Genomic DNA, 12,658 nt, shown 5'->3' on the forward strand with positions numbered 1-12,658 from the left:
AAATAAATGGAATTTGTGAATGAAATTCTTGCCTCAAGCTTTGTATGAAAAATTGATAGTACATATATGAGAAAGCAAGACTTTATGTGTAGTAATTGTCAATTATTGCGCAAAATTCTGTCATCTCACAATCAAAGTGAATGAGGGTGAGAACTTTCGTCCATCCTTTATTTCCTTCTTCCTTATCCCCTCAGTATTTTTAAATCATTATTACACTCTCTTTACAAATTTAAAAATAATTGTCAATTGTTAAAATGTGGCTTGGACTCTGCAGCTCAGTGAGGCTAAAGTTTTTTCAATATGACTAGTTGAAAATTTGCTGCCAATCCTCTTCACCAGTCCCCATAGAGAATGCTGTACTGGATCTGGAGGGACATTTGAGGAAATTCATTGGAGGTTATCCAGAGATTAAGAGACCCTGACATATTTACATATGAGCAACCTCCAATAATATTATTAAGTTTGGATGTCTAACATACATTCACCCCTACAAACAGGAAAGCTAGTTTCCTCTCGGCTTTTAGTAAGTGTTCTTTCTCATTAGTCCTTTGTGCTTTTGATGCCGTTTATCATAAAACTGTTTTACTTTTTCTGATTTATGGACAAAATTCACTGACGGACATCTGCAAAAACAGAACCCATTCAATATCAGGGGACAGCTTATATCAGCCCTTCAAAAGGCATTGATTCACTAATACTGAGAGTAAATACAAACCAATGTAATCTAACCCACTGCAAGAAGCAAGCAACCCCAAACGGTGGATAAAGTATTTCACAATTAACATTGCAGACATTGGACTGAAAACACTAGCAATGGCCAGAGGTTCACGGGTGTCAGAGAGCAGGAATGAATGCCATTGCTACCACAAAGGAAATAGTGCCAGGCAAACTCAAAAGGTCTTAAGGTGGATACGTCACCTGGACGAGATGGACTACATCCCAGAGTCCTGAGATAACAGATGCATTGGGCATTATCTTCCAAGAATCACGTGGTCCTGGAGGACTGGAAAATTGCAAGTATCACTCCACTCTTTAAGAAGGGAGGAAACTATAGGCCAGTTAGCCTAACCTCAGAGGCTGGGAAAACGTTGGAGTCTATTACTAAGGATGAGGCTTCAGGTTACTTGGAAACTAATGATAAGGTAAGTCAAAGTCAGCATGGTTTCTGTGAAGGGAAATCTTGTCTGACAAATCTGTTAGAGTTCTTCGAGGAAATAACAGTAGGGTGGACAAAAGAGAAGCAGTGGATGTCATTTACTTGAACTTTCAGAAGGCATTTGTTAAGGTGCCACACATGAGGCTGCTTAACAAGATAAAATCCTATGGCTTTACAGGAAAGATACTGGCCTGGGTAGAGGAGTAGTTGACAGGCAGGAGGCAGTGAGTGGGAATAAAGGGAACCCTTTCTGGTTGGCTGTCAGTGACTAGTGGTGTTCCTCAGGGGTCAGTATTGGGACCTCTACTTTTCACATTGTTTGTCAGTGATTTAGATAATGGAATTGCTGGTTTTGTGGCAAACTTTGTGGATGATACAAAGATAGGTGGAGGAATAGGTAGTGCTGAGGAAGCATTGCGATTGCAGCAAGACTTAGACAAATTGGAAGAATGGGCAAAAAAGTAGCAGATGGAATACAGTGTTGGGAAATCTATGATATTATATTTTGGTAAAAGAAACAATAGTGCAGATTATCTATTATCTAAACGGGCCAGAAATTCAAACATCAGAGGTGCAGAAGAACTTAGAAGACTCCCAGAGGGTTAATTTACAGTTTGAGTCTGTGGTAATGAAGGCAAATGCATTGTTGGCTTTTATTTCAAGGGCAATAGAATACAAAACCTAGGAGATAATCCTGAGCCTTTATAAGACACTAGCCAGGTTGCACATAGAGTATTGTCAACAGTTTTGGGCCCTATATCTCAGACAGAATGTGTTGTCATTGGAGAGAGTCCAGAGGAGGTTCACGAGGATGATTCTGGGAACGAAGGGGTTAACATGAGGAGTGTTTGGCAGCTTTGGGCCTGTACTCCCTGGAATTTAGAAGAATGAGTGGGGAACTCATTGAAGCCTACCAAATGTTGAAAGGTTGGATGTGGAGAGGATGTTTTCTCTGGTGGGAGTATTCAGTACTAGAGGGCACAGCCTCAAAATTGAAGGGTGACCTTTTAGATCAGAGGTAAGGAGGCATTTTTTTAGCCAGAGAGCAGTGAATCTGTGGAATGCTCTACCACAGACGGCAAGGAGGAGGCCAAGTCCATGGGTGTAATTAAAGTGGAAGTTGATAGTTTCCTGATCGGTCAAGGTGTCAACAGATATGGCGTGCAGACAGGTGTGGGATCCGGGATCAGCCATGATGGAATGGCGGAGCAGACTCAATGGGTTGAATGACCTAATTATGCTCCTGTCTTATGGACATTGAAAATATGTTTTAAAATAGTGCTTCTATAGTGAATTGGCATATACAAATTGAGGATAATGGGCAGGACATTAGGATATTGCAATCTTGTTTCTGTCAACTTTTCTAACAAATACTTGTGAGAACATTCCCCAGGTCTTGCAGTAACTGGTGACCATTACTACTTTTTGGAACAACCACATGATTTATTCGCATATACATGCACATCTATCTCAGGAAATGAAATGGATGTATATGTGACATAAACTTCCCTGGTGCCAACTTACTTTCTTCACATCAGTCAAATTGAAAAAAAAAATTAGTTTTAGTCTGGGAAGGAAGGAGGCCTAATTATAAAGTCATGAATAAAATCCTCACTGGCACCTGCCAGGTTTCCACTTTGTGCCTTCACATCATTAGTACTTACCAAGAAAAGATATCTTTCCTGTGAGGAAGTGTTGCGAGCAGCCAGTTTAAGGATTTGTCCCTCTTTTATTAGTTCATTTGATGGATTAACAATATCCTCCTCTTCACCTCCTAACATTTCATAAACGTCTATCAACTTCTTCAAGTTTTCCTGAATGCGAACAAAAAAAATTATAATCCAAATTTATAATAGTGCACTATTTGTAAGAAAATACATTCCTTTCTATTTCAAGTGATTTTCTTTCCTGGTTCACCAGAATATTGCATCTTGCAGTTCTGACACAACGCAGCAGTCATTGTGAAGTGCATTGTATTAAAGTTACCTAGTTCTTCAAATTCACTCCTGGAATTACTCCTGTAATGACCAAGCCTCAATGTAATTTCAAACAAATCCACTTAGATTTTAATTAGATTAAATGCAATTCTTTTATGATTCATAGAAATAGTGTTTTAAAGATTATCATAGATATTATCTCTATATAAAACTCTTGGGAGTTTTATACATCCCAGCTGAATATGTGCAGTGGACCATTTTATAAATATTAATAAATAGAGCTTAGGAGTAATCTGTCATGTTGAAAATGCTCACAAATACTAACTGTCTCTAGACTGAATGGACTGCACATCTGCAAGAAGTTTTCAAAGAGTACAAACGAGGATACAATGGAATCTAGAGTTCAGTAAAGAGCAACATTCAATAGAAACATAGAAGGTACCAACTCAATACTGTGTGTGTGTGTGTGTGTGTGTGTGTGTATATATATATATACGTACGCGCGCATGCGCTAGTGCCCTGGAGGAGTATTTCCAAATTAACTTTACAGTTCCTATTATGTCTAGTGTCATGCATCTTTCTCAATTTTAAGCATATGTCAGATTTCATATTAAAAGATGTAAACCTCGACCATTCTCCGTGACAAAATATTCAATGCTTTTATCCCTCCATGTAATTGTTATTTATTCCCTCCTGCTTCCCTGAATGATTATTTTCAATCAATGACACCTTAGATCCTAACTTCCCTCATTAATAGGCCTTTCCTGATAACATTTTATAATTTAAAAAAACTCATAAGCCTTCTTTTAAGTTTACTCTTTTGTATAGATTATTCTCAGATCTTCTCATAATTTTGGTTTTGCACCTATGGTGTGAAAATATTGCAGCAAAAGGCCAGGCTCTTTAACATTATTTTTAAATATGCAGTTTATTGGCATCAACGAAAAGATGCTATTCTTCCCCTTTTTTGATTTTATCGAAGAAATTCAGAGGCATAATATTTTAAAAATGTATTAGTATAAAGGACAAGATCGTACAGTATAAATACATCAAAAAACATCCAAATCTCTCTACATACGATTCAATTTTGTGATTGCTTTCATAATTTGTGTTGGTAATCTGGCAGCCAAGTTCACAAAGCAATAATAATAACCAGTAAAAGTAACAATTTTAGATGAATAATGGATCACAGGAATTGGGTCAGCGTGTGATGTCTCTAGCACAAATTAATCCTCAACATTATGAATTATTAAATACAGGTCATATGGCTTTTTGCTATTGTTCACCCTCACAGTTCAATCATTAGACTTGCATTAATGGGTATGTGCCACGGCAAAATCATTTACATTTCTTCAACATCTTGTGCATTGAAGTAACTGTGCTGCAGTAAATCCAGTTTGACAGCTGCTTGTTGAACCGAAGCAACTGCTGAGATATTCATGATGAAGAAAACTGGTGAGACAACCTCACTGCTCATAAGCTTCAAAATGAATATTTATTACATAAATTAATGTCAACTATTTCCAACTTGATTGGATTTTACTGCAGCGGCTCTTCCCCTGAACATCAAAAACTCGAGCATTTACCATATCTATCAATGATAATTATTTGCCCTTTCACTTGAAAACAGGTAACCCTGATCTGGGACCCATTTTTAGACACATCTATAACTGCTTAATGCAGATTTCATTCTTTGCACTCACCATCATACGGATCGCGGCATTTGAGTGGGTGGCAGCAGTGGAGATAATTTCAAGGGACTCTGCAAATATTAAATAGATTAAAGGATTTTTTAAAATTATTCAAAACATAATAAATCTGAACGCATGTCACCAAAGCAGTCATTAATTATAATGCTTAAAATTAAATTCTCAAAACCTACAACTAATAGAAAACAAAGAGCAAAGGATAAAGGAAATAATTTGACTGAAGAAAATCAGTCTGGAAGTATTTTACCATAGGCAAAGGAACCTTAGTGTAAAATTGTTAAGGAACAATAACAGGAGATTGGGGCTGAGAGGAAAATTGGATCAGCTATGATAAAATGGCGGAGCAGACTTGATGGGCCAGATGGCCTAATTCTGCTCCTATGTCTTATGGTCTAAAGGTCTTAAAAATGCTATCATGCAATTTTGGATAGAGTCATCCTCAAGTTTGCTATGTTTCCAAACTAAAATTTTTAGTAGTAGTAGTTTTGCGAGATGGTGACAGAAATGATTGATGAATATTGAGTGATGTCTACAATGCTTTCATTAAGACACTTGACAAGTCCCTCTTGGTAGACTCATCCAGAAGATTAAGATGCTTGGAATTCATGGTGACTTGGCTGTTTGGATTCAGAATTCAGAGTGGTGACTGATGGATCTTACTCTGATTGAGGACCATGACTAGTGGAGTCCTGCAAGGATTCATACTGGGACCTCTGGTTTTTGAAAATGTAGATGGCTGGGTTCGTAAATCTGCAAATGACACAAAGATGAGTGACGTTGTGGAGAGTGTAGAAGATGGGCAAAGGATATTACAAGATACAGGTCATTTGCAGGTATGGGTGGAGACATACAGATAAGAGTTTAATCTGGCCAAATGTAAGGTTGGCACTTTGGGAGATCAAATGTAAAGGAAAAGTACACAGTGATGTGCGTAGGCACCTTGGGGTTTAAGTGGCTGCACAAGTTCATAGGATGATAAAAGTGGCATATGGCATGCATGCCCTTATTAGTTAAAGTAATGAGTTCAAGAATCAGGAAATTATGATGCAGTTTAAAATATTCTGGTTAGAATCTGGAGTAACGCACTTAATTCTGGTCACCCCACTACAGGAATGATGTGAAAGCTTTGGAGAGGGTGCAGGAGAGGTTTACCAGGAAGCTGCCTGGATTACAGGGAAGGTGCAACATGCTACAAGGAGAAGTTGGACAAACTTGGGTTGGTTTCCCAACCCAATTACAGGCTGATGGGAAACTTAGTAGAAGTTTATAAAATTATGGGAGGGGTATGCAGCCTAGAGATGCTGGGTTCCTCTTCTTGGAGACAAAATACCTAATACTAAAGGGCATGCACTTAAGATGAAAGTGGGGTGTTCAAAGGTGTACAGGACAAGTTTATTTTTAGTCTGATGGGGGCTGATACGAAAAAGGCATTTAAGTGACTCTCAAATAGGCACATAAATGTGCAGAGAATGGAGGGATACAGACCATTGCCAGGAAGATGGATTGGTATAACTCTGTATCATTAGCTCGACCAGCTCAGCACATCACGAGTCAAAGAAACTGCTTATGTCTTGTACTGTTCTACATGGGTTTTGATGAGGTAAGCTTGTGGTGGCCCAAGGGACTACAATAATTTACCACATTTATGTGACATGGATGATAGGATAGAATGTCATAAATACAAACTGACCAATGGCAAATGATAGGCAGAGTAGGTGGAAGCTTTAAACAGTAAAGTGATACAAACAGATTGAAGAACTATACTAAACAAGAAGGTAATAATTTACTACCCTTGCTGGCAGTGCACATCGCTCAAGAATGGTTAATCAATTCTTTTTTCTCTCTAAAGATCCTTGATAATGACAAACAAAAGGGGATAAGCTTAAAGTGATGGAGTTTTAAAGGGGGATTTAAGATTTGAGATGCAAGTTATTTTATACAGAGAGTGGTTGGTATCCAGATCTCACTGTCAGATGAAATGGTAGAATCAGATACAATCATTACATTTAAGAAATACTTAGACAGACACTTAAATAGTCATGGCATACCAACCTAATGCAGACACATTAGAGTAGATGGGCCCAATTGCTGAATGAACGGTGGGCCAAAGGTGTGACTTCTGTGCTGTACTTTATGACCAAATAAGCTTATTAACAGAATTGAAGTCCATGGAACTCAGGGGCAGTGGGAGTGTGGCTAAAAATTGCCCAATGAATACATAAAGAAGTGGAATGATTAATGGTTGCTTTTTCCAGACATGATGGTAGTATAGAATGATGTCCCACATAGGCTGGTGACAAGGAAAATGTCCTTTATACGGCATATTAATAGGTTTTGATGTACAAAACAATATTGTAATGTGTGAATGAAAAAGCAACAATACTACTCTTTCCTACAATTTTGTTAACAGGTCTACTATGTGCTACGTTTTAAACACCTTTTGAAAGATTTCAGGGCACAAATAGTCTGCTTAAATGGGGTAGAAATATCGACAATGAACTATAATCGGAAGTTCCTTTGATACAAGTTGTGAGAATAGGCAAAATGAAATAAGGTGTAGAGCATTAAAGGATTTGAAGGAATAAAGAGATCTTGGCAAGACAAATTGAGAAGAGACTCTATATGGGTTCCTTGGCTTTCTAAAATGACACACAGGGAGAAAAGCACTATGCAATGCATTAAAAGAATATTGCCTCAGTGTCAGAGGTCATATTGTCAAGGTCTAGAGATCAGCTCTGGGGAGGAATGCTCTGGTTTCAGGGTGTGCTGAAGAGGCCGATTCAAGCAGTACCATGGATGGGTTATCTTCAGCTGCATGGAGAGACTCAAAGCATTGCTGCTTTGTTAAGATCAGAAATGATCGGAAGATTTGGTGAGGTGTTGAAAATCATGAAGAAACAAATAAGCAGAAAATATTTTTAATAGCATAAGGATCACAATGTAGGAAACTGGCAAAGGAACAAGAGGTGAGAACATTTTTTTTAAATCGTGCCAAGTAGCTGTGACTTGCAAGGCATCAGTAAAGCAGATTGAATGTTAAACTTTCCATAGGTCAGCACAACATCATGAGCTGAAGGGCCTGTACGGTGCTGTAAGGTTCCATGTTGTATGATACTGAAAAAGTAACTTGAATGGATAAAATTGGCAGGGATCCAAGAAGCCAAGGGAATATGATTAATCAGTAGGCTGTTTCAAAGATAAAATGGGCGGAATAGCCTATTTTTGTACAATATTGATTAAAGTTCAAAGTAAATTTATTATCAAGGTACATACCATCTATGCTATCATATACTGCCCTGAGATTCACTTTCTTCACGGTAAATACAAAGGGATACGATAGAACCAATGAAAAACTCCTACACAACCAGACAGGCAAACAACCACTGTGCAAATGCAAAATGCAAAGAAAAAACAAAATAATAATAATAATAATAATAAGTAGCAATAAATATTGAGGACACGAAACAAAGAGTCCTTGAAAGTGAGTCCATAGGTTGTGGGAACAGTTCAGTGTTGGGGTGACTGAAGTTGTACCCTGTGGTTCAAAAGCCTAATGGTTGAGGGGTAATTATCTATTCCTGAAAATGATGGTGTGGCTCCTGAGGCTCCTGTACCTCCTTCCCGTTAGCAGCAGCGAGAAGAGAGCATGGCCTGGATGATGGGGGTCTTTGATGATGGATGTTGCTTTCCTACAACCCTTCCTGTACATATGCTCAATGCTGGGGAGGGTTTTACCCATGATAACTGGGTTGTATCCACTATATTTTGTAGGATTTTCCATTCAAGGGCATTGGTGTTTCCATACCAGGCTGGAATGCAACCAGTCTGTATACTCACTGCATCTATAGAAGTTTGTCAAAGTTTTAGATGACATGCCTAATCTTCGCAAACTTTAAAGAAAGCAGAGGTGCTGCCATGTCTCATTTGTAACAGTACTTACATACTGGACCCAGGACAGATCCTCTGAAATGATAATACTGAGGAATTCATAGTTGCTGACCTTCAATATGAAAATATTGAAGATATTTTAAACATTAAAGATACTTGTGAACATTCCAGCCAATTGATCAGAACAGGTCTTCAGTACTCCACCATGTACCTCATCTGGGCTGGATGCTTTCCATGGGTTCACCCTCAGAGACTGAAATCACAGGGTTGTTGGGGCCTGTGGGAGTTCGTGAAGGTGTCTTCATGATTTGTTAGTTTTATAGGCATCTGTTAGTCTTGTGAGACCATGGATTTGCGCCTTGGAAGGTTTCCAGGGCGCAGGCCTGGGCAAGGTTGTATGGAAGACTAGCAGTTGCCCATGCTGCAAGTCTCCCCTCTCCATGACACCGATGTTGTCCAAGGGAAGGGCACTAGGACCCATACAGCTTGGCACCGGCGTTGTCACAGAGCAATGTGTGGTTAAGTGCCTTGCTCAAGGACACAACACGCTGCTTCAACCAAGGCTCGAACTAGCGACCTTCAGATCACTAGACGAACACCTTAACCACTTGGCCACGCCAAGTGTTAGTTAAAGGGACCATAAAAGGCATTGAGCTCATCTAAAAGTGAAACCTTGAAACATATGTCGTCTGGTTTTACTTTGATAGCATTCAAGCCCTGTCCCACCTGTTGAGCATCCTTCTGTGATTCTAGTTTGGTTTGGTTGGTTCGTTCCGTAAAGATATGAATTAAAATCAGTGCAGCAAATTAATCCATAGTTAAGCACAATGCAGATATGAAATAAACAAAAAAATGAAATAACAGGAGGAAGAATTGCATTTCTGTTATTTTAAGAACTTATTGTACTTTGTCCTCACTGGTCAGAAAATAATATATAGTCTCCACAAGAAGGAAGAAAAATAGTAATGATTTTAAAGGCAAGAATCAGAACAACTTGTACAGTTTCCCATAAATGGCACAAAATGAGAAATTAAACCCTATTCACATTTACACTATTTCAAGGCTGTGAGTGAGGGAAAGAGATCAAGGTTGCACGGAGGCCCTAAGTCCCGTGAGCAGGCTGAGTTGATCATATGCCTGGCACCAGACTTCCAAACCAGATACTGTATTATCAGCTCTGTCACAGGAAGAGATTGCCAGTAGACAGAGGGATAGATTCAAGAAACCTCAAACCTCCCTGAAAAAAAAAGCAAGATTTCAATTAATCCCTCAGTGTCAATGGCCCCGACCACTCAATGTGGAGATGAAACACTGGAGTTGGTCTTGAGGCCTTTTACATCAGGCGAGGGCCCTGAATAAAAGGTGGAAGGACAGCGTTACCTCAAAAATCCTGTCCACTAGCCCACTGTCTTAGACACTTCTTCTTCCCCTATTTGTGGAAGAATCCACATTTAGCCTCATAAATCACTTCATAATCAAAAGTAGCAGAGTAAATACAAGAGAATTAATGAAAGATGAGGGCTGTGTTAATGCTTTGGCTATGTTGGCTGTAAGGTACATTGAAACAGATGCTTTAACAGTGCTCACTATTGTTAATATTAAATTTGGTTCCATCATCTGCGTAATCTTCCAAACTAATGTTATTCTGCTCTACTATCTACTCATAAAAGAGAATATAATGTTCTGTCCTAAGTCAGAATCAGCATTCTGTCTTGTCCATGAGGGCAAGTGCAATACTTTGAAAAGAGAAAATAAAAAGTTACAAAAAATAGTCGAACATTTTGCAAATTAAGTAGCTTTCATTGAGTATCCAGAAGCACAATTCTAGGGTGACTGATTAAAATCCAAACAAAGAATCAGAGCTTTGATGTAGCTTGAAAATAATTTCAAGGTTTCCTTACTCTCAGCATCTTTCCTATCTATGGAGTCCTGTGGTAGTTTCTTCAAATAATCCTTGAGGAGCAGCTCATAGCGAGGAATTCGTTGCACAGGTTCTAACATATGATGTTGTATCGTGAGAGAGCCACAGACTTCTTGTTTCTGAAAAACAAACACTCTATCAAACATACTTAAGAATTGTCAAGTGGAACATCATAACTGAGCTTGAATTACACAGCATAAACTAAGGAAAACAGAACATTACAGTCATAAGTAAGTCAAGCCTGCTATCAGAATATTGTAATTGATTCCTTTTCCTTTAATGAATACGTCAACTCACATAGCACTCCAGTTCAATTTTTATGGCATTGTGTTAAGTGATCATAGCTGGATCAATTGAGACACCTCAATTCACTTAGTGGCCAGGGGCACCAAAGGAACTGGAGTATGAAATATCCTTCCCAAGTGTGAGTAAATCTGGCAGAGATTGCACACATTGCCCATCTCCAGTTACCTGCTCTCTTGTAGTGGCTGCATGCTTAAGACAAGACCTTCCATGATTTTGATCCAGTAACATGCAAACAAGTCAGAAAGCTGCCTGGCTTGGAAAGGAACATTGAGGTGATGGTGTTGTCATTGACTTTGTGGCTTTTGATAGGGTAAGTACTGAGTATTCCAGCAAACCCCAACTTCTACCCTGCATTTACAGAGAGTTTGATGTTTGATGAAGGATGGGTGATATATTTCCAAGTCATGAGCTAGTGTGCAGCTTGGAGGGGAACCTGCAGATTGAGGGATTCCCGTCCACTGACTTCCTTTGTCCTTCTCAGTTGTAAAGGTGGCAGATTTGAGAGCTGCATTCAGAGTAACCTACAGTGTATTTTGTAGATGGTGCACACAGCAGCCATGTGTGGAGGAAATACATATTTAGGGTGGTGAAAGGATATGAATCAAGTGGCTGCTTTGCTCTGGATGGTGCTGAGCTTTTGAGAGTTACTGATACAAAAGGCCAATGGAGAGTAATCCATCATGCCTCTTATTTGTCTGTTTTAGATGGTGGAAAAGCCTTAGGTGGTCAGAAGGTGAGTTATTTAATTATGATACACAGCCTCTGGCCTTCTTTGTAGTTGTGGTATTAATATGGTTGATCCATTGAGAGTCAGATTAATAGTGACCCCCCCAGGACTTTGATGGTGAAGGATTCAGCGATAGTAACATCTTGAATATCACGGGTCGATGATTAGATTTTCTTTTGTTAGAGATAGTTATTGCCTGGCATTTCAGGGGTGCAAATGTCACAAGACCACAATCAGTGCACCTTGGTAATAATGTCTCTTCGCCGACAATCAACAAAGGTATACCTCAAGGATGCATGTTTATCCTCCTGATCTACTCTCTCTATGCTCACGATAACGTGACCAAGCAGAGTTTAAATGGCACTTCCAAATTTGCAGATATTGTTGGTAAAATCTCAGATGGTGACAAGGAGGAATGCAGGTAGGTTGGCTGGTTGAGTGGTACCACAATAACAATCTCACACTCAACAGCACAAGAGCAAGGCACTGACTGTGGACATCAGGAAGAGGACGTTAGGAGAGCAGGTGCCAGCCCTCACTGAGACATCAGCAGTGGAAAGGGTAAGCAGCTTCAAGTTCCTGGGTGTCAACATCTCACAGGATCTATCATGGACCTTCACTCTGATCCAATTGTGAATAAGACACAACAGTGACTTTATTTCATCAGGAGTCTGAGGAGATTTTGTATGAAACCAAACACTCCTGCAAATTTTTACAGATGCATGTTGGAGATCATTCTCACTGGCTGCATCACTCACTCGTATGGAGCCTCCAAAGCACAAGATTGTAAGAGTGTGCAGAGGGTTGTTGACCCATACAGCTCCATCATGGGTACAATCTGCCCACCACCAAGGACATCTTCAAGAACGTGTGCCTGAAGAAGGCAGCATCCATCATTAAGGCCCTCCCATCAGGGATATGCCCTCTTATTGTTACTACCATGAGCAGAGATGACGCAGGAGACTGAAGACCCACACTCAACAATTCAGAAACAAATCCTTCCCCTCTACCAAG

General features: G+C 39.4%; 1 protein-coding gene across 9 annotated transcripts in view; it reads right to left on the minus strand.

The window, feature by feature from the left end:
- The window catches only part of LOC134351648 (FYVE, RhoGEF and PH domain-containing protein 4-like), a 274,569-nt gene that overhangs the window by 33,302 nt on the left and 228,609 nt on the right, over window positions 1–12,658 (minus strand). For all 9 annotated transcript variants that reach the window (XM_063058081.1, XM_063058084.1, XM_063058082.1 and 6 more), the window contains 3 exons: window positions 10,592–10,730; window positions 4,797–4,855; window positions 2,821–2,970 (listed from right to left, as the gene is read on the minus strand). In XM_063058081.1, coding sequence (XP_062914151.1) covers window positions 2,821–2,970; window positions 4,797–4,855; window positions 10,592–10,730 — 348 coding nt within the window. The remainder of the gene's footprint in view (window positions 1–2,820; window positions 2,971–4,796; window positions 4,856–10,591; window positions 10,731–12,658) is intronic.

This window comes from Mobula hypostoma, chromosome 9 (assembly GCF_963921235.1).
Source record: "Mobula hypostoma chromosome 9, sMobHyp1.1, whole genome shotgun sequence".
NCBI classification, from domain to species: Eukaryota; Metazoa; Chordata; class Chondrichthyes; order Myliobatiformes; family Myliobatidae; genus Mobula; species Mobula hypostoma.